Raw genomic sequence first — 22,175 nt, 5'->3', positions numbered from 1 at the left:
AATAACATTTTTTTGTATTGTCTTTGAAATCCACGGTGAATTTTACACTCACAGAATATGTCAGTTTGGACCACATGCCTCTCAAGTTGTCAAAATCCTCCTTCAGATAGTGCTACTGTGTTGAACGACCCAGGGCTTACAGAATGAGTTTGGGCTCTTACGGATGCAAGGCAATGAATATTGCTATCTATACGGCTACAGTTTTTCTGTAACTGGAAGAATCTTTCTTGGTTTGGTTTCCCACTGCAGCAGACACTGAAGTAGTTAACTGTGGAGGTGATCCCAAGAAAACACTGCTAGCGAGTGGAAGAGTAAGACGGAGAAAGGAAGGTGGGCAATGAATGGTGTATGAGCAGGCAAGTTACTGCTTAGGCAGCTGGGCTCCATCCCGCTGGGTAGCACTGGGAGGGAGAATTATTTCGACTAACGAGCAAGGGGACTGGGCATTTACCTCCCAACTCCCCAGCCATCATTGGTTGAAGGTTGATTCCAGGGTTTTGGCTTGTCTTGCATGTGGGCCCAATGTGCTTCCACAGCCAGAAAAACAACCTTGAGCAGAGAGCTACAGATAAGCAGTGAGCTGCCTGAGCCCTGGAGAGCTTCCCAGAGGACATGCCCTGCTACGGCAGCTCACAGAATCCCAGCAGAGACACTGTCGGCTTCCCGACTCCCAGAGCTCCACGCCACCAAGACTCTCCTCCTACTCATCTTGTTCCCTTCTGCATCCTGAGCTGCTCCTGGCACACATAGGTGTTTCGTAAATAGTTACTAAATGTACTCTCGATTTTCACTGGAGTACATTTAAATTGCAAATGCCATGTGTCCTACTTGTCTTCGAAGGAAAATGCTTGAGGTCCAGCAGTGTCTTAGCTGAACCATTTAGAACTAACAGCTGGGATATAAATGCCTCTCCCACTTGCAGGCGAAACACCCGATGCTTTGACTATTTGAGAGGGATCCTGTAGTCATTGAGTAATATGTATTTTGCAAAAGCACAAATTCTTTTTTTAAAAGATTTTATTTATTTTACTTCTAGAGAGAGGGGAAGGGAGGGAGCAAGAGAAGGAGAGAAATATCAATGTGTGGTTGCCTCTCGCACACCCCCACCTGGGGACCTGGTGGGAAACCCAGGCACATGCCCTGACTAGGAATTGAACCAGTGGCTTTTCAGTTCGCAGGCTAGTGCTCAATCCACTGAGCCACACCAGCCAGAACTAAGGCACAGATTTATATTGTGTGCCCCCGAGGCTTGTTTGGGAATGAATTGTCAAGTACAACAAGATTGGCTCTCCAAACATTCTCTAGTTATTCTCACTGGAGCCGATGACTGGCTTCATTCACTCCGAGTATTTTCAGTGTTCGTCTCTGTTACAGCATGCATCAGTATTATTTCTTTTTAGAAAATGTCAAATAACATTCCATTGTATGTAATACCACATCTTATTGTCCAATCATCAGTTGGTGGACACTTAGTTCCCACCCCTTCCCCCACTTGTTGGCTTTTATGGATAGTGCTGCTATGACATGTGTGAGTTTTTGTGTGGTTTTCTTTTTCTTTTTTTTTTTTTTGCGTAGATGCCTAGGAATGGAATTGCCAGGTTGTACGGTAACTTTGCTGCTGTCTCATTTCACATTTCCACCAGCAATCTAGGAGGGTTCCAATTTCTCCACATCCTCTCTGACATTCGTTATTGACTTTTTAGTTCCAGTGTTGAACTATTTAAGATCGGCAAACAAGTGCTGATAGAGCTTGGCAAGTTCTGTGCCTTGCCTGGTGGTCATGCCCCCAAAAGACATTCACTAAATGTTTACTGAATGAATGGAAAAAAAAAAACCCCACCCTTTCGTGCATTATTGCCTTGGGTTTTAAAAGTGGACTCACAAGCTGCCAGGCTCACCGTAACCCTGCAGGAAGTAGGAAGCATGAGGGACTCAGGTTTATGAGAAACATAAGGGTCAGAAAGATTAGGGGACAGGTGAAAAGTCCAGATCCCTTACATCCGCCCAATGCAGTCTTCTCTCTACAATTCAACACTGGTTCTCTGTGACTCTTTGAAATGCCTTATTAGTCAATGTGCAAGAAAGAATGTTCTTAAGTTTCAGAGCTCTTAGATTTAGAAAACAAGACTCAGCAGAAGCTGGCAGGATTGAATGGTTTGGGATATGGCAGGTGGGGTAGCTCTGATTATGATTCTGAGGGTTGGGGGGCCCAGAGAGAGTGCTCTGGCGCAGTCTAAGAGAAGTCACTAGACTTCTTTTCTGAAGTTTTTGAATCATATTTTTCTGTTACCGTATAACACCCTTATGCCCCTCCCCCTGCAATCCCCACAGTGCTGTCTGTGGCCATGAGTCCTTTTCTTTATTTTGCTCGATCCCTCATAGACCCCTAACTTCCATAAGCAAATTCTTCATCTTTGAAGGGGAAACGGTAGCTGAGCATTTACAGGGTTGGAAAATTTAGGGAGGTTCAAAGACAACTGTGTATCAGGTGAGGGCTGATTATTTAGGTTTATAGATTGCGTTATCTGAGCAAGAGCTACCAGGTAAAGACAGGTAATGAAATAACAGAGTTTTCTTACAATGTTCAGTTCTAATCGACTTCCTTTTTGTAACAGAAATTCTCAAACATACATGTAATACCAAGAAAATAGTATAAGCCCCTGTCACTCACCAATTAAAAATTAACAACAGCCCTGACTGGAGTAGCTCAGTGGATTGAGCGCAGGCCTGCGAACCACACGATCTTGGTTCGATTCCCAGTCAAGGCACATGCCTGGGTTGCAGGCCAGTTCCCAGCAGGGGACTCATGAGAGGCAACCATACATTGATACTTCTCTCCTTCTCTCCTTCCCTTCCCCTCTAAAAATAAATAAATAAAGATCTTTTAAAAAAAATTAACAACAATTTGCCATTCTTATATGTTTGACTTATAAAAATGTTTGAATATAGTCAGGCTTTCTTGAAAAGACATTTTCCCCCTGCAGGTTTACTGAGGTATAACTGATAACTAAAAATTGCATGTATTTAAAGTGTACAACCTCATGACTCACTATATATATATATATTAATGAAACATTTATAACCAAGGCAGTCAGCATCTCCATGACTTAACATCATAACCATTTTCCTTTGTTTAATGTTGAGTACACTCCAGGTTTACTCTTAGCAGATTTCAAGTTCACAATGCTGTGAACTACAGTCCCATTGCTGTAAACCTGTTCCATAGAACTTCTCCATCTTGCATGACAAAAACCCAAAGCCCTTATTAGCAACGCCGTTTTAGCCAAGGGACATGGGTAGTTATCATAGTAATAAAGTAAACTTGTTGTAAACACCATGAACTTGTATCCTTTGCACTTTCTTTTTTATGTTTCAAGGGAAGAGAAAGTGCTGAGGACACTAAATAACTGAAGGCAGCGGAGTGCGGCTGTAGGATTTTGTTCCTTCAGGTGTACAATCATTCAACGAGCACATTCTGGGCACTTCTATTTTTATTTCATTTTATTTTTAATTACGTTTTATTGGTCATGCTATTATGGTTGCCCTGATTTTTCCTCTATTTGCCCCCTCCACCCGATACCCCCTACTCCCTCAGGAAACCCCCCCACCAGTGTCCATGTGTTGTTCGTATAAATTCTTTGGCCACTCCATTTCCTATACTGTACTTTACATCCCCATGGCTATTCTGTAACTATTTGTACTTCTGAATCCCCTCACCTCTTCACCCATGCTCCCCTTCCCATCTGGCAACCTTCTAATATCTAACGTCTTTGCTCTTGTTTTTAAGAGTCTCTCTTTATTTTTAACCTTTGGCCTTTTAATAATGATGTGTGTCTTGGAGTGGTTCTTTTTGCATCCATCATAATTGGGACTCTCTGTGCTTCCTGGACTTGCATGTCTATTTCTTTTACCAAATTAAGAAAGTTTCCTTTCACCATTTTTTCAGATAGATTTCCAATTTCTTACCCTTTCTCTTCTCCTTCTTCCACCCCCTATGAGGTGAATGTTGGACCTCTTAAAGTTGTCCCAAAGGCTGTTTATACTATCCTCACTTTCTCTCTCTATATTTTTAAAGATTTTATGTATTTATAGAGGGGAAAGGAAGGAGAGAGAGAGAAATATCAATGTATGGTTGCCTCTGGTGTGTCCCCTGCCGGGAATTGGCCTGCAACCCAGGCATGTGCCCTGACTGGGAATTGAACCAAGATCCTGTGGTTCGCAGGCTCACACTCAATCCACCGAGCTACACTAGCCAGGGCCATTTTCTCTATATTTTTTTCTTCTCATTGTTCTGCATAGTTATTTTTTGCTTTGGAATTGTCAGTTCAAAATCATTGATTTGATTCTTAGCTTCATCCATTCTACTGTTACTTCCCTGTAAACTGTTCTTTATTTCAGTTGAATCCTTTGTTTATGACTGGGTCTTTTTTATGCTGCTGAGGTCCTCACTGAATTCCTTGAGCATCCTTATAACCAATATTTTGAACTCTGCATCTGATAGATTGCTTACCTCTGTTTTGTTTAGCTCTTTTTCTGGCGTTTTGCTCTGTCTTTCATTTGGGCCATGTTTGTCTCCTTATTTTGGCAGCCTCCTGTGTTTACTGCTTTGTACTAGGTAGAGCTGCTTTGACTCCCTGTCTTGGTAGTGTGGTCTAGGCCCTTTTCATGAGCACTGACCATCCACCCCTGAGGTGGGCCATGCTGGCCTCTGAGTTGAGTCTTGCTCAGGTTTCATCATTTATTGACTCTAAGAAAGTTTTGTATTTGAGCTTCATCTTTCTCATGGGTAAAATAAGGATGATACCTCCTCGACTCAGGTCTTCCATACTTTTAACTGTAAGAAAGAATAATACCTTCTTACAGTTAAAAGTGAGGTAAGGTCCCCAGAAATGCACATAACCGGGTGTTCTGAAACATGTTCCATGCGCCACTGTTCACTGTTGGCTAAGTTCTGAGAGCCTGATGAAGGAAATCAGAAGGCAGCCTCTCTCCCCCCACACTAGGAGGGCAGCAACAGGTCAGATGCCAAAAGCGTGCCCCCACCACCTGCCCCAAGAGGGTATGCTTTCCATCTTCCAAATTCTTGAGTTCTAATCATCTGTTAGCTTTCTTTAGGTAATCTGTGCTAAACCCTGTTGCTTTGGAGGTCAAATGCTCGCCCTCAGGTTGGAGGCCCTCCCACCACGTCCTTCTTTGGTCCTGAGGACGGCAGCGAGCCCAGAAGGCGCCAGCGAAGGCGCCTGGCAGCTTCCTCCCGGTCCTCTGAAAGCCGCCGGCCAGGGGGCGTTTGAGCTGCAAGGGCGGACAAAGCCGGCACCTCCCCTCTCCGTGGCTCGGTGCCTTGGCTCGGAGCTGCAGTTCAGGTCAAGTTTGCTGCTAGGTGTGAGCCCTTGGGGGCCCGGTGGTCCGCCTGCCCGCCTCCATCCAGCAGTGCCCGCGGCCTCGCACCTGCGCGTGGCTCGCGGCAGCGGCAGCCCAGCCTCCCACTCCTCTGGTGGATCCCAGCGCCTGGCGTCTCCCGAATCCCGGCTCCGAGCAGGGGAGGCGGCGGCAGGAGCGGCGGCGGCGCGCAGCGGGCGTCCCCGAGGCGGTGTGGCCGGGAGGTGGAGGCGGGGACCGGGCGGGCCGCCAGCACCCCGCTCCCGGAAGCGGGTGGTTCCCCAGCTTCAGTCGAGCGGACCCGCGCGGTCGCCAGAGCTCCAGCATCCGCGTCTGCGCCTCCACGAGCCGCGGGAACAGCACGACCGCCCGAGCAGCGCCACCCTAGCCCTCGGCCGCCTGGCTGGCAAGATGTTGCCGGTCTACGAGGAGGTGAAGAAGGCCAACCCGCTGCAGAAGGCGAACTTCTGCTCGCGCGTGTTCTTCTGGTGAGCACCCCGGCCCGAGCTATGACACCCCGCCGCGGGTCGGCGCGTGCCCGACGCTGCCAGCCTTTTGGGGGTGGGGGACCCAGGGTCGTGGAGCGCTTGCCGCCGCACTTCTTGCTGCGGTGGGGGCCGTCCCACGCCGGCCGCGTGGTTAGCAACCGCGCCCGGGCGCGCGGGGCGGGTGGGACCTGGTGGTGGAGACGCAGTGGCTCCCTGCCTTGCTACTCGCGCCCCGGTCAGCCCCCAGGACCTGGGAAGGGGGGCGGGGAACGGAGGTTGCCCAATGGGAGAACGGACTGGACCTCCCCGCTCGCTCGCCACCTTTAGTCGTATTCCCCCTAACCTCTCAGGGATTCTCAGTTCTGAACAAAAGCCGCACCCTTTTCTTCCTAAGCAAGCAGCTTATGAACAGCTTCCTTTATGTAATTTCAGCCAAAGCCTAATTAGTGCCCAGGACCCAGTAGTCCCTGTACCTCTTTTCTATATTCCTTATGTGACACCGAGTTGTAACTGCACGGGGCTCCGTGTGTGTCCGCGCGATCCTATCTCTTGTCTCTCACACTCCCTCTGACTCTTCGTTCCTGTGTTTCTAACTGTGTGTCCTAGTAGCTGGTTGTGGCCAATTTCGTGTGGGTAAAAAACTCTTATTTATGTAATGAATGGGGACACTTGAACACGATATGCTTTTGTTTGGGACACACACTTAGCTTTCCTTGACTGGCGTGCGTCTTTGACCAGCCCCTTTCCTGTTGTGAGTATTTACTTCCACCTTTGGGGACTACCCTGGGGATAGGTCTTGGAGGGATCTCTCTAGCCTTTAGGGAAGTGACCCAGGATCTTGATTCGGGGGTCCTGCCCAGGAGTCCTAAGGCCCTAAAACCACCAAAGGGTCCCTGAACTGGGAGGAAACACGGGTGAAAAACGGCCCACAGAGGTGAAGCCGCTAAGTTCTCCATCTAGCAGCTGGGTCTGCAAATCAGGTGGACCTGATCCTTTGGATTCAATCACATGGGTTGATTGATCTTTTGTTTCTCAACCCTAACACACTTTTCATCTTTCCCACTATTCTGATATTACCCCCCTCCCCCAAACTTTTGTTTTAATGGGAAAACCTAGGGAGTCCAAGGAGATGAGTGCTTCTGCACTTGACTGGGGTGTATTCGTTAGGTGTGGGAACAGCTCTTGGCTCTCTGGTGGCCCCTGTCTTAATGGAAGGCACGAAGAACAAGATGTAACTGTGGTTACTATAAATTGTAATGAAGTAGGCAAACATCTCCTTAACTTCAGGCAGGGCAAGGAACTCTGGAAGCACATCCTGTTTGTGGATTTTGGAAATGTTTGTACATGGCCATGGGAAGCTGAGGACTTCTCATTAATGCCTTGAGTAGGTATCTCTTTACCGTTTTCCCGCTGCAGGCAAAGGAACCATTACTTCTGTTTTACTCCTGAAGGCACTGAGCCAGAGAGAGGTTGAGTGAGTTGCCTGGGATCACGCAGCTGGAAGGTGATGGGGCAGGGTAGCAAACCAGGCAGTCTGGTACTGAGCTGCTGCTGTGGGGACACTCGCTCTTCAATGCGTGAATTTTCTGTCGTAAATTCACCTTTGTTTTGTAGGCTGCGATTTCTGAAAGTTCTTGCTGCTGGAGATGGTCCACAGGAAACATCTATTACCATGTTTCAGGGCAGCTGTTCCCACAGTATGGCCCCCACCCCTTGTCATCCACCTCATCAGGGAGCTTGTTGGAACTGCAAGTTCACCACCACCCATTCCACGTTGATTCTGTCAACTTAGACACTGGGTCGGGTGGTGGTGGTGGAGTTTAAACCAGGGCTGCAGGTAGTTCTGGTACAAAGTCGAAACTGGCCGGCAGCTGGAAGCCACTAGAATGCATTGTCATTCTGCTCTTTGAGTTTTAAAACAGGGACACGTCTTCGTGAAGTCAGTTGTTGGCTACAGTTGCCATCCTGTATTTATTTACCTTCTGCAGTTTGAGGAATTTTAAAGTCTGAGACACCTCGGCAATTGTCTCACGTGCGGCTCTGGTGGCGGGCGGGCGGGAAAGCTGACGTGAGCCCAGCCAGGACACAAGGCCCACCTTGTAGAGAGTGACCCAGTCTTCACCCTCTCCAATTCCCATCTGCTTTCTAAACTTGTAAACTGGTAGCTGCTCATCTTGAAGATGCCAGTAACTAGCTCACTAGGGTTTTGCTGTTTTCACAGCACATTTTGAACGTGGGGCCCCAGTCTAACAAGAGTTGTACATTGTTGGCTCTTGGTGACTGTTGAGAATTTTTGAAAAGAATATATGTTTTTTTCTGTTTCTGTAAGGAATTTAAAACTACAGAAAAATAAGATAAGAGTGAGGGTGACTTATTTCTACCAGCCAAGTACACCCACTGACACTGTGCTGGTGTCTGAGTCGTTCCCCTAGGCCTCTTTACGGACACCTGTGTGTACGCACACACCTTTTTCCAAAAAAAGTAATTTCGATTCTGATCCCTTGCTTCCCTGTCGTTGACATTTCTTTATGGCTCTAAATAATCTTCAAAACATGCTGTGTAGTGAGTGGTGTTTCCGCAGTCTTTCACCTCTGTCGGACGGTTGGTTGCTATGTAGGACAATGTACGGTACACGTCTTCACATTTTTGCCGTCTTTCCCTTTTCTATGTTCTTAAAAGTACAGTGACTGGTGAAAGTCCAACAGGTTTCCCAACAGGATATGACCAGTTAGCCCTCTTAATAGAAGTTTATGTGCTTAGTTCATTGTCAAGCTTGAGTGCCTGAATTAAATTTTTTCCAAGTAGAGAGGTTAAAAGTGAGTTTGAATATGCATTTATTTGAGTTACAGTGATGGAACTTTTTTTATGTCTGTTGACCATTTACATTTCTTTCAATTGTCTCTTAATGGATCTGCTTTTCCTTATGAGGCACTTACTTTTTTTTGAAATAACTTGTAATAGGGCTTATAATATTTTTCCAGATTTTCATTTGTCTCTTCATTGAGTTCAGAGGTTTTAAAATTTATATATCACTAAGTCCACTGAGTTTTTCTTTTTGGTTTCCCCTGTTGCTTTCATAGTGTATCTATTTAAAAATCCCAGCACCAGCGAAATCTCCGTAAGTATTTTCTTTTGGCTTTCTTGTTGCATTTCTAGCAATAAAGGCAGCTGGGATTTCTTTTGCCGCTTGATCTAAGATAGGCCCCATGTTTTTCCCGAGAGGCCGTTTTCCCATCATGGTTTATTGAATAATTCTTCCTCTTCCCCATTATTGGAAATAAGTGGCCAAGCTTGTGAATTGTGTCCAGCTGGGCGCTAGATGGCCCATATCCCCCAGGGCTCTTCCCTGTGATGTGTGTGTTCTGCTCCTTGCGGTAGCCCTCTGTGCACCCTCACCCCAGAGGTCAGCAGGCTGGGGGTCAGCAGCGAAAGACCTGCCTCAGAGATGGGGGTCCAGGAGGGCTGGGGCTAGATGCCTTTGTCCCTGCAGATGGGGGTTCAGCCCCGCCTCCCCTGACTGGCTCAGAAAGGCGATGCTGTTGTGGAAACTGCTGCCGGTGTGACGACACGGCCTCTGGAGACTCTTGGCTCAGAGAGAGCGGCTGCACTGCTGCGAGGGGGAAATGCGAGTACTGGGTGGGGGGGCGTGGCTCAGAGAGGGTGGCTGCGTTGGGCACTCTAGGTTGTGATTGTGAGTGCATGGAAATGCTTAGTTTTTTTTTATAGGCATTTATTATTTTTCAACAGGTAACATAGCCAAAAAATCTTTAAAAAATTTTAATTGTTGTTCAAGTACAGTTTCCTGTCTTTCACTCCCATCCCAGCCCACCCCCCCTTCCCAGTGCTCCCCACCTCCCTCCTGTTTCCACCCCCCTTAGTTTTTGTCCATGTGTCCTTTATACTAGTTCCTGTAAATCCTTCCCCCTTTCCCCTGAAATTTCCTCCCCTCTCCCCTCTGGTCACTGTCAGCCTGTTCTCTATTTCAGTGTCTTTGGTTATATTTTGCTTGCTTGTTTGTTTTGTTGTTTAGGTTCCTGTTAACCGTGATATCATATGGTATTTGTCTTTCACCACCTGGGTTATTTCACTCAGCATAGTGCTTTCCAGTTTTACCCATGCTGTTGCAAGGGGTAGGAGCTCCTTCTTTCTTTCTGCTGCATAGAATTGCATTGTGTAAATGTACCATAGTTTTTTGATCCATTCATTTACTGACGGGCACCTAGGTTGCTTCCAACTCTTCGCTATTGTAAATTGTGCTGTTATGAACATTGGGGTGCATAGATTCTTTTGGATTGGTGTTTCAGGGTTCTTAGGATATAATCCTAGCAGTGGAATTGATGGGTCGAAAGGCAGATCCATTTTTAGTTTTCTGAGAAAATTCCATACTGTTTTCCATAGTGATTGTACCAGTATGCAATCCCACCAACAATGGGATTAGGTGGGATTAGGGTGGGATTTTCCCCACACCCTCTCCAACACTTGCTGTTTGTTGCTTCGTTTATGATAGCCATTCTCACCCGTGTAAAGTCGTATCTCATAGTGGTTTTAATTTGCATCTCTCTGATAGCTAGCGATATTGAGCATCTTTTCATGTGTCTCTGGATCCTCTGTATGTCCTTCTTGGAGAAATGTCTGTTCGAGTCCTTTGCCCCCTTTTTAATTGGGTTGCTTGTCTTCTTAGAGTTGAGTTGTGTGAGTTCTTTGTATATTTTGAAGATTAAACCCTTGTCTGAGGTATCATTGGTAAATATGTTTTCCCATATAGTTGGTTCTCTTTTTATTTTAATACTGTTTTCTTTAGCTGTGCAAAAGCTTTTAATTTTGATGAGATCCCATTTGTTTATTTTTTCCTTTATGTCCCTTGCTCTAGGGGACGTATCAGTAAAAATATTGCTGAGTGGAATATCTGAGATTTTCCTGCCAATGTTCTCCTCTAGGGCTTTAATGGTTTCACGGCTTATATTTAAGTCTTTTATCCACCTTGAATTAATTTTGGTGTATGGTGTAAGTCGGTGTTCAAGTTTCATTTTTTTGCATGTAGCTGTCCAGTTCTTCCAACACCATTTGTTGAAGAGACTATCTTTACTCCATTTTATGTTACTGCCCTCTTTGTCGAATATTAATTGACTGTTGAGATTTGGGTTTATTTCTGGGCTCTCTGTTCTGTTCCATTGGTTTATACGCCTGTTTTTATGCCAGTACCAGGCTGTTTTGATTACAGTGGCCTTGTAATACAGTTTGATATCAGGTATTGTGATCCCTCCTACTTTGTTCTTCTTTCTCAAAATTGCAGCTGCTATTCGGGGTCGTTTATCATTCCATATAAATTTTTGAAGTGTTTGTTCTGTGTCTGTGAAGTATGTTATTGGTACTTTAATAGGCATTGCATTGAATCTGTAAATTGCTTTGGGTAGTATGGACATTTTGATGATGTTAATTCTTCCAATCCATGAATATGGTATATGTTTTCATTTGTTTGTGTCTTGTTTGATTTCTTTCTTCAGTGTGTAGTTTCCTGCATATAGATCTTTTACCTCTTTGGTTAGGTTTATTCCTAGGTATTTTATTTTTTTTGTTGCTATATCAAATGGGATTTTTTTCTTGATTTCTGCTTCTGCTGTTTTATTGTTGGTATACAAAAATGCCCTTGTTTTCTGGATATTGACTTTGTATCCCGCTGTTTTGCTAAATTCATTTATTAGGTCGAGAAGTTTTGGGGTAGAGTCTATAGGATTTTCCATGTACACTATCATGTCATCTGCAAACAATGACAGTTTTGTTTCCTCCTTTCCGATTTGGATGCCTTTAATTTCCTTTTCTTGTCTGATTGCTGTGGCTAAAACTTCCAATACTATATTGTATAGAAGTGGTGAAAGTGGATAACCTTGTCTTGTTCCTGATCTTAGTGGAAAAGATTTTAGTTTTTGCCCATTGAGTATGATGTTGGCTGTAGGTCTTTCATATATGGCCTTTATTGTATTGAGGAATGCTCCCTCTATTCCCACTTTGCTGAGTGTTTTTATCATAAATGGGTGGGTGTTGTGCCTTATCAAAAGCTTTTTCCGCATCTATTGATATGATCATGTGATTTTTGTCTTTGCATTTGTTTATGTGGTGTATTACATTTACTGGTTTGCGAATATTGAACTATCCTTGCATCCCTGGGATGAATCCCACTTGGTAATGGTATATGATCTTTTTAATTATTATTGGATGCGGTTTGCCAATATCTTGTTGAGGATTTTAGCATCCATGTTCATCAGCGATATTGGCCTGAAGTTTTCCTTCTTTGTTGTGTCTCTATCTGGCTTTGGAATGAGGATGATGCTGGCTTCATAAAAAGAGTTTGGAAGTCTTCCATCATTTTGGATTTTTTGGAATAGTCTGTGAAGAATAGGGGTTAGCTCTTCCTTAAATGCTTTGTAGAATTCTCCTGTGAAATTATCTGGTCTAGGATTTTTGATTACTACTTCAATTTCATTTGCTGTTATTGGTCTGCTCAGGCTTTCTACTTCTTCATTGAGTTTTGGAAGATTATATTTTTCTAGAAATTTGTCCATTTCGCCTAAGTTTTCAAATTTCTTGGCATACAATTCTGCATAGGAATTTCTTACAGTCCTTTGTATTTCTGTGGTGTCAGTTGTAATCTCTCCTCTCTCATTTCTGACTGTGTTTATTTGGGTCCTCTCTCTTCTTGATGAGCCTGCTTAAAAACTTGTCTATTTTGTTTATCTTTTCGAAAAACCAACTCCTGGATTCATTGATCCTTAGAATTGTGCTTTTAGTCTCCATGTCATTTAATTCTGCTCTGATCTTGGTTGTTTCCCTCCTTGTACTTGCTCTGGGCTGTCTTTGGTGTTCTTCAGGTTCTTGTAGGTCTGGGGTTAGGTTGTTTATTTGAAACGTTTCTATCTTTTTTAGGTAGGCCTGTATTGCTATGAACTTCCCTCTCAGGACTGCCTTTGCTGTGTTCCATAAGTTTTGGGTTGTCGTGAGTTCATGTTCATTTGTTTCCAGAAACTTTTTGATTTCTTCCCTAATTTCATTCTTGACCCATTTGTTGTTTAGTAGCATACCATTCAGTCTCCATGATTTTGGGTGTTTTGGGTCTTTTCCCTTGGGGTTGGTTTCCAGTTTTAGTCCCTTGTGGTCAGAGAAAATGCTTGGAATGATTTTAATTTTCTTAAATTTGTTGAGGCTTGTTTTTTGTACTATCATGTGGTCTATCTTTGAGAATGTTCTATGTGCATTTGAAAAGAATTTGTATTTAGTTTCTTTTAGATGAAGGGCACTATATATATCAGTTAAATCCATTGCCTCTAGGGCGTTGTTCAATGCCACAATATCTTTGTTGATATTTTGTTTGGAAGATTTGTCCATTTTTGACAGTGGGGTGTTAAAATCCCCAATTATAATTGTGTTGTTATCCATATCTTTCTTGAAGTCCTCTAAGATAGTTTCTTTATATATTTGGGTGCTCCTGTGTTGGGTGCATATATATTTACAATGTTTGTGTCTTCTTGGTGGATTCTTCCCTTGAGTATTATGAAGTAACCTTTTGGGTCTCTTTTTATGGCCCTTTTTTTTGAAATGTATTTTGTCTGATATGAGTATTGCTACCCCGGCTTTTTTTTCCTGGCCGTTTGCTTGGAAAATTTGTTTCCAGCCCTTCACTTTTAGTCTGTGTAGGTCTTTTATTCTGAGGTTGGTCTGTTGGGGGCAGCAAATGTGTGGGTTGTAATTTCTTATCCATTCAGCTATTCTATGTCTTTTGATTGGTGCATTTAATCTATTTATGTTTAAGGTTATTATTGATAGGTACTTATTCATTGTCCTTTTTATACTTGTGTTTCTCTTTGTCTCTCTCTTTTCCTTCCTCTCCTTAAAGCAGTCCTTTTAGTATTTCTTGCAGAGCTGGTTTTGTGGAGGTGTATTCTTTTAGACTTCTTTTCTCTTGGAAGCTCTTTATTGGGCCTTCTATCTTGATTGAGAGCCTTGATGGGTAAAGTAGCCTTGGTTGCAGGCCTCTGGTTCTCATTACTTGGAATATTTCTTGCCATTCTCTTCTTGCTTGGAGTGTTTCCATTGAGAAGTCAGTAGCTAACCTTATTGGGGCTCCCTTGTATGTTACTTCCTTTTTCTCCCTTGCTGCCTTTAAGATTCTCTCTTTTGTCTTGGAATTTTGCCATTTTAATGATGATGTGTCTTGAAGTGGGCCTCTTTGGGTTCCCCTTGATTGGGACTCTCTGTGTTTCGTGGATTTGTGTGACTTTTTCCTCTAATCAAATTAGGGAAGTTTTCCATCATTACTTTTTCAAATAGATTTTCTATCCCTTGCTCTTCTTCTTCTCCTTCTGGTATCCCTATTATTCGGATATTATTATGTTTCATATTGTCTTGAATTTCTCTTAATCCCTCTTCATTCTTTCTGAGCCTCTTTTCATTTTCTTGCTCTCTCTCGGTGTTTTTTTCTATTTTGTCCTCCAACTCGCTGATCTGATCTTCTGTTTCGTCGATCCCGCTTTTGATTCCTTCCACTGTGTTCTTCAGTTCTGAAATTTTATTCTTCATTTTCTCTTGGCCCTTGCTGTTAGTTTCTATTTCCTTCCTTGTTCATATTGATACAGTTTGCAGTGAGTTCATTGTAATTCCCCTGTAGTTCCTGGTAGCTCATTGTGAGCTCTTTGAACTTCAGGATAACCAGTGCTTTGAATTCAATATCTGATAGCTGACTTGCCTGTATTTCATTCAACATTCTTTCTGAGGCTTCCTCCTTTCCTTTCATTTGAGGATTGTTTCTTTGTTTTCCCATTGTTTGTGAGACTCTTCTTGTTAGCTTCAGCTTCTTAAACTGGTTTGTTCTGGCTTCCTGGGTGTCTGGTGTGAACTTCTGTGGTATAATACCTGTGAGATTCAGTGGTGCAGTCTCCTTGATCTCCCCAGCTCACTGGTCTTGGGCTGTTCTTTATGTTGGCTCTGAGTTTGTCTTTGGGTTTTGGTTGTTCTTGGGTCTTTCTTTTGTGGGTCCTTCCCACCAGCTGGTGAACTGATGGTCCCTCTGTCCACCATTTTAATTTCTTGTGCTGGTGAAGGCAGGTTGTGTTGAAGCTAGTTCTTCTGTGTATACAAGGTTTTGAGGGTTCTCTTTTGCTCTTGTCCAGTTGTTTGCACTGGGTAGTTTCTCCACTGTTTAGTTGTATTTCCAGATAGGTCCTGGATTGAGGTTTGTGTGGTCTCCACTCCCTCCTTCACCTTCTTCTGTTCGTATCTGTTGGTGGTTCCTTTGTTGTTGGGTTTCCTCTTCCAGTGGGTTTCCTGGTGTTCACTGCTCCCGCCTACCCCTTTTTTTTTGTGATCAGTTGGAGGGGAAGGCAAAATGATTTATGACAGCAGGATAGCATTCTATATTTACAGTAGCATCCAGTAGAGAAGAGATAGGAGATCCTTTGGGTATGTATAGTGGTAATGTAATCTTCAACCCAACTAGCCACTTTTTAGAAAGGATGGAAAGAAGATAGGGCTCTTGTTGCAGAGGGGGAAGGTTTGTGAGTTGGATCTAGAAAGCAGTGAGGTGGTGGAAGGTCAGATTCTGAGGTAAGGAGAGAATAAAGGATAGTAAATAGGTGTAGTGTGAGAGAGAATAGAGTTATCCACTACAGTAGTATAGTTCAGGAAAGAGTGAAGTGGGCTAAGATCTGGGAGGGGGGTTGTGTAGTATTTACAATAGCATGGGACAGCTGTTATTTACAATAATATTAGGGCAACAATCATATGACAGAATCTAGGAGATACCAAGAATAGGAAGTATTGGATGTTTAATCATCTGCTAATGGAACACAGGTGAAGTAGGGACAGTAAATTAGCAATGGACTATGAATGAGGGGACAGGGGAGACCTGTCGAATGGTGCAATATATCCAGCCAAGGCAAAGAAGACTATACAGAAAGAGGAGGACTACAAAGATCCTATTAAAATAAAAGATGGAAGAATAACGAAAGAAATAATAATACAAATATGCAGCCACTTATAGTTTCTTTGCTATAGCAAAGTGAAGTTTGTCCCTCCGTCTCTACTGTTGGGATGCCCCGTCTTTGTGTCCAACTCTGGTCTTTTTGCAGCTCCAAGTGTTTTGTCTCACCTGTCGCAGGGGGCCGGGGTGGGGGGCCGGGGGGGCAAGGCAGCAGAAGGGAGGAAAAAGTGGTAAGTTTGGAAAGAAAGGAAGACGGAATAAAACAAGAAAGAAGAAAAGAGAGGGAAAAGGGGTTGAAAGATAAAACAATAATAAACTTAAAAAATAAAAGGTTACTTAAATAAAATAATAAAAAATCAATGAAAATTGGAAAAAATAATAATAACCACTTCTTGTTGGTTTCCAGCTGGCCGAACCGGTTTTTCTGGTTTCATTGGCTGCAGCAGGCTGAGGGGTGATTGGTGTGGCCTTGTACTTAGACAGTCTCAGCCAGTCTCACGAACACTCTCCCAAGGTCCAGACCAGCGCCTCTCCCCAGCACCCCACTCAGGGAATCCCCAGGAGTCACCTCCGTGGGCTGGGGTGCGGGTGTGGGCGCCTGCGCTCCCAGCCAGGCTTCCCTGGTCCCACAGGCTTGGGTGCGAACCTTTCCCAGTGCTGCAGGGGAACGCAAGGGTGACTCTCAGTTCTCCCAAGCCGGCAAGCATGGGCTCCATGGGTGATCAAGGCCCCTGCGTTTGCCTCCTGGTGCACATTCCTCTCTCTGACACTTCAAGCAAACAAGTCTCTCTGCTGTTTTTCACACCATGCGGGGCCGGTTAGGGAGGGAGCTGATGACCCGGCTCTCTCCCAAGGACATTGCTGCCAGCCCTTGGCTCCCAAAGAGTCTGTGGCAGACCCAGCCTGGGCCCCTGGTACCCGGGGCAGGGCGTCGGAGGCAGCAGCCTGGGCCTGCGTGCTGCCTCTGTGTTGGTCGCTCAGACCTTATTGACCTGCAGCCGTCTCCTCACGGTCTGGTATTTCAGTGTCTGCTATAATTTCTGGACTCTTGTTTTCCTGTATGCTGGGGCACTGTTGGCTATTTGCTGTGTTCCTCCGCAGATCAGCCAGGCTTTTCTCCCATGTGTTGGGGGAAGCAGAATCCTCTCTGTCCTACTCTGCTGCCATCTTCCCCCGATTCCCGAAATGCTTAGTTTTAAACAAGGATTCTTGCACCATTTTCAGAATATCTCTTATGTGACCATCCTTGTTTTGCTTTTTTTAAAAAAAGATTTTTATTTATTCATTTTTTAGAGAGAGGGAAAGGGAGGGAGAAAGAGAGAGATAGAAACATCATTGTGAAAGAGCTACATCGGTCAGTTACCTCTTGAACGTTCCCTGACCAGGGACTGAACCTGCAACCCAAGCATGCGTCCTGATCAGGAATTAAACCGGTGACCTTTTGCTTCAAGGGGTGAAGCCCAGCCAACTGAGCCACACTGGTCAGGGCTGCTGTTTTTTATTTACAGTTAGAAATGCAAATATAGATGGAGGCTGGGGGAGCTTTCCAGGGCTCTTCCTCTGGCCTTGGCCTCTTCCACTTTCTTAAGGTTTAATTTGATGACTTTTGGCAATTTTGTATAATAAATCCAACCCAAGCAAGATGTAGAACAACCCAAAGGTGTATTAAAATTTACTACTAAGTCCCTGCCATGAAATAAACAGTGTAACACATTTTATAAGTTTATTTCCTGTGGTTTATTGCTGATTTTTTTTGTCTTTATGTCCTGCATCAGGTCATCCTGGAAGGTGCTAACTAGCGCCCATTCAGATGTGTCGAGTGGATAGTCTGCCCTTCTGCCCCCTCCAGGGGACTCCCCTCTCCTGTGTATCTCCCAGGAGATGCCTGCTCCTTGGGGTGTGGAACGCAGGGGCTCCTTGTACAGTGTGAGTCCTCATCCTAAGTCTCCCCTGTCACTCTTCAGTGGGACCTGGGAACCGTGCCCCTCTTACTGTGGGGCTGGGTCTGTGGGTTTCCCCTTTGGGTGAACTCTGAGCTCCTGCAGTTTTTTTGTGTTTCTCTGTCGATGGATGGCATCCAGGTAGATGCCAGCGGTGGTGGCGGCCGAGTCTGGGCTTTGGGACAGCATGGACTTCGTCTGGCCATCTGGTCTTCGGCCCTCCAGACTCTGCAGACTCTGAGTGGCTACACGCAAGTGATCGCTGAGCTTTAAAATTTGGGAGAGAGGCGGTGAGAGCGAGAGCAGCTTACCCCGCCCAGAGGCAAGGCCTGCTATGACCAGGGGGTGTCTGAAGACAAGAGAAGTGTTGGATCCATTTAGAGATGAATCCTTATAAGATCCCTGTACAGGTGTACCCTGTTTTATTGCACTTCCTTGCTTGTACTTCACAGATGTTGCTGTTTTTTATTTTTTTAAGGATTTAGTTTATTTATTTATTTTTAGAGCAAGGGGAAGGGAAGGAGAAAGAGAGGGAGAAGAACATTGATTGGTTGCCTTTTGCACACCCTCTACCTGGGACCTGGCCTGTAACCAGGCATGTGCCCTGACTGGGAATTGAACCAGCAACCTTGTACTTTGTAGGCTGACGCTCAATCCACTGAGCCACACCAGCCAGGGCTATTGATTCAACTTTAAATAAGCCCTTGGAATCACTCATTTATTCAGCAAAGGCTTTCTGAATGCAAGTGTGTGGGATCCACAGGGTGTCTGCCTGCCCTCCTGGGGCTTGTGTCCCTCCCCACCCCAGCTCCCACGTCAGCTCACACTTGGGGCTTCTCTTCCTTCCACTGGGTCTCACTGCCCCCAGTCTTTCTCTTAAAAGTCCATGCCATCCCCCTCTTCAAAAGCTACTTGCTGCTCTCCAGAGCAGTTCTTTAGCATGGCATTCAGGATCCTGCAGAATTTGCTTTCTGAGCCTCACCTTGTATCAGTTCTCACACAACTGGACTTTCCTGGTGAGGTGAGGCAGATCTTGGAACTGTTCTGCCTTCTCAGGACCATCAGAGCCTGGGGAGCTGCTTGATATAAGGCAGCTGCCTCTCAGTGAGCCCCGGGGTGACCAGGGTCGTGGGAGTACCTGGGGGGAAGGGGCTGACACCCAGCTCCATGGCGGGAGGCACATTTCTGCCACCCTGAGCCCTGATCCGTGCTGGGTACGCTGGAGCTGTGCTTGGCCTGCAGCTGGATTGCCTGCATGTACGTCTGAGGTCTGCTACTTACTGACCACGGATAAGTTTCTGCATCTGGAAAATGGGGATAATCACGGCACCCACCTCATAGGGCTGTTGAGAACATTAAAGGAACCCCGTGCTGGTAAGGCATGTAGGAGAGTGTAGGGCAGGCGGGAAGCAGTGAATGTGTACAGAAGGGAAGGCCTGCCGCCTTTCCCTTGTTACTTGGCCGTCTCAAGTTAACATTTCCCAGGCGGGTTACAAATGTAAATTTCTGAGTCTCATTCCTTCCCTGTAAGATCATAATCTCTTGGGGCTGGAGTGCGGGGAGGGTGGAGGTAGGAGGTAGCCTCCAGAAATCCGACTTTTTAAACAGGCTTCCTGGGTGATTCAGGTGCTGTGGTTGGGGAAGGTGAGGCCTTCTCAAACTTTTCTCACCCCTCCATTTCTACGTGAGAGCACAATCGGAGGCCAAGGTCACACTTCCCACCCCTCTGTGGCTTCATAGATTATTCATTGAGTAAACGTTTGTATGCCTTCTTTGTTGCCAGGTTTATATCCGTAAAGAGAGCAAAATGTCACCTTTCTGGAAGAGCCCACAGTCTGGTGGAGGAGGCGGTTACTGCCACAGTTCTGTCAGTGATGCTGGCTGCTGAGCACAAGAGGCCCCCAGCCTTAGTGGCTTTGTTCAAAACAGCAGTAACAGCGACACACCTTTAGTCTTGTGCTACAGTCTCTTTGGGGTCGGCTGGGGTGGGGAGCCACACCACACACTTATCCAGTAGCTGGACTTGCTCTCTCTTATGGCTGGGTTCTTGTGACCCAGCTACTGGATTCTCTTTATTCAGCTGGAAAGGGGTCTATTGGGCTGGCCAGAGTCCGTGTGGTTTTTTTCCTTAAGATAAAAGATACATTTTTCATTTTCATCAGTGACTTTCTTGATGTGGATATTTCAAGTTGGCTGTCTCCTGTGTGGTTTACAACATTGATTGCTGTAACATTGATTGCTCTCAGTTAACATCTCAATTTGATCACTATCGACTTCAACTGGTCTACCCAATAGTGGAGCATCGTTCAGTGAGAGATCTCCAGCACGACACTTCACAGACCATTTTTGCCCTGTTTGATCAGGCACAATACCTTCTCTGTACACTGCACAAATATTTCTTTTTGCATTTCAGTAGCATTTTACCTTTCTTGAAATAATAAAGCATAATGTGCTGATAATGTTACATATTTTCTTCCATCTTCAATATTAATATGGCTACAAGAAATTCACCAGTTTCAGTAAGTTTTTTTTTAAGTGCACGCTGGTATGACAGTTGTCACAATACAATGTAACAAAGTTGTTTTGAGTGAGGTTAAAGACACCTAAGCGCTATTAGAGCCATCTTACAGAAAAAAACAAACAAAGCTTTTGGCCAACCCAGTACATGTTTCGGGCTTGGAAGTGATATACTCACATCCCGTTGGCCAGCTCTTGGTCACCTGTGACCACAGTTGGCACTAGAAAATGTGGCCCACCTGTCCAGCCGTCTGCCTGCCGTGCAGGTTAATCACCACACCCCAGGGTGTGTGCGGTAGCAGAGGTATGAGTAAGATGTGTACCAATGGAGGGTGCCGAGGAGGGCAGAGAGTCCCACCAGGCTCAGAACTGCAGGGAAGGGCTAGTGTGTCCTGGCCACAGTGAGAAGTGTGGACGCCCTTGGGGGTGGGTACGCCCCTCCCTGCCAGCTTGATACAGTCATTTAAGGTCACTGTCCCTCCCCAGTTCACCTAAAGCAATCTGATGACTTTCAGACTTCCCTTCTCCCTGCTCCCCAGACCTGTACTTGATGAATACCTGGAGCCCCTCTGTGGTTTCCGGATTAGCTCGGGACTCTGTTTCCTGCTTCCGAGGCCAGTCCTGTGCCGGCCTCTGTGGGGCTGGTGCCTGCCTGCTCTTTTCCTCCAGGCTAACTCCTGTCTGCCTTACGTCCAGTGCCATGGAACACAGGGTTGGAAGGGAGGGGCTTCTAGTTCTCACTCAATCCAGGAATCCCTAGACATTGCTTAATAGAAAAAGGTACTATTATATCACATCATCATACACAGTTTTCTTTTCTTTTTAAATAGATTCTGTTTATTTATTTTTGGAGAGAGGGGGAGGGAGGGAGAAAGAGAGGGGGAGAAATATCGATGTGTGAAAGATACATCAATGGGTTGCCTCTCTTCGCACCCCAGCTAGGGACCCTGCCTGCAACCCAGGCATGTGCCCTGAGTGGGAATCAAACTGGCATCCTTTGAGTTTGCAGGCCGGCACTCAATCCACTAAGCCACACCAGCCAGGGTGAGTCATAGCTTTCTTTCCAGGTGTTTTTCTATCCATCTGTATGTCCTTTTTAACATTTTCGTCGCCATACATCAAGCCCCCGGTTCATATGAATGGGTTTCTGATAGTCAAAGACAGGTGTCATGGACCCATGAAATGTTTTGTCTTTCAGAGCATTAGCTCCAGCCTCAGGCTGCCTTTACATGGCAGAGTTTTCTGACCCTTCCATCGGGTTGAACTGAATGCTCTTCAGTTGATGATGTTATTATTCGAATGCCTCATGTATTTCAGGTTTGACCTGGCCAGAGGTGGTGTTTCCACTACTACTTTGACAGTTTTGAGTCAAACAAATCATTCCGAGTGCTTGCTGCCTTCCAGGTAATGTGCTAGACCTGGCGTCGGCACACTATGACCCGCCAGCCAGATGCAGCCAACGGGCTGTTCCTGTCAATGCGGTGTTGTTGGAACACAGCCTCGCTCACTCACTTAGAGACTGTCTCTGGGCCACAGCAGCAGGGCTGAGCAGTTGCAGCCGAGACTCCATGACCTGCAAGCCGTCAGATATCTGTGTTCCAGCTCTTCACAGAACGTGTTTGCCCACCCCTGTTCCAGACATTTGGAGTACAGCAGTGAGCAAAATGCATAACAGTTGCTCCCTTCATGGGACTTAAATTCGAGTGAGAGAACAAACACTAACCAAGATGAGTGAGTGAAGTGTCGTACGTTAGTTATGAGTGCTAAGGAGAAACACTAAGGCAGGGAAAGGGGTGAGGAGTGTGTGTGTGTGGCGAAGGGAGGTGATGGTTTTAGGCAGGGTGGCCAGGGCGCATTTCACAGAGAAGGTGGGGCAGTGGC

At 45.4% G+C, this 22,175-nt stretch overlaps 1 protein-coding gene across 1 annotated transcript in view; it reads left to right on the top strand.

Moving 5' to 3' along the window:
* Positions 1-5,212: 5,212 nt before the first annotated feature.
* ABCC4 (ATP binding cassette subfamily C member 4 (PEL blood group)) overlaps positions 5,213-22,175 on the top strand; it is a 222,820-nt gene continuing 205,857 nt past the window's right edge. Inside the window, exon 1 of the mRNA XM_037057558.1 lies at positions 5,213-5,867. Within this exon, the coding sequence (XP_036913453.1) occupies positions 5,791-5,867 (77 nt within the window). The 5' untranslated portion in view covers positions 5,213-5,790. The remainder of the gene's footprint in view (positions 5,868-22,175) is intronic.

Source organism: Sturnira hondurensis, unplaced genomic scaffold, assembly GCF_014824575.4.
Source record: "Sturnira hondurensis isolate 20B ecotype Veracruz unplaced genomic scaffold, ASM1482457v3 Scaffold0009719, whole genome shotgun sequence".
NCBI lineage: Eukaryota > Metazoa > Chordata > Mammalia > Chiroptera > Phyllostomidae > Sturnira > Sturnira hondurensis.
The sequence above is the reverse complement of the archived record's forward strand: the minus strand, read 5'-3'. Positions and strand labels throughout refer to the sequence as shown.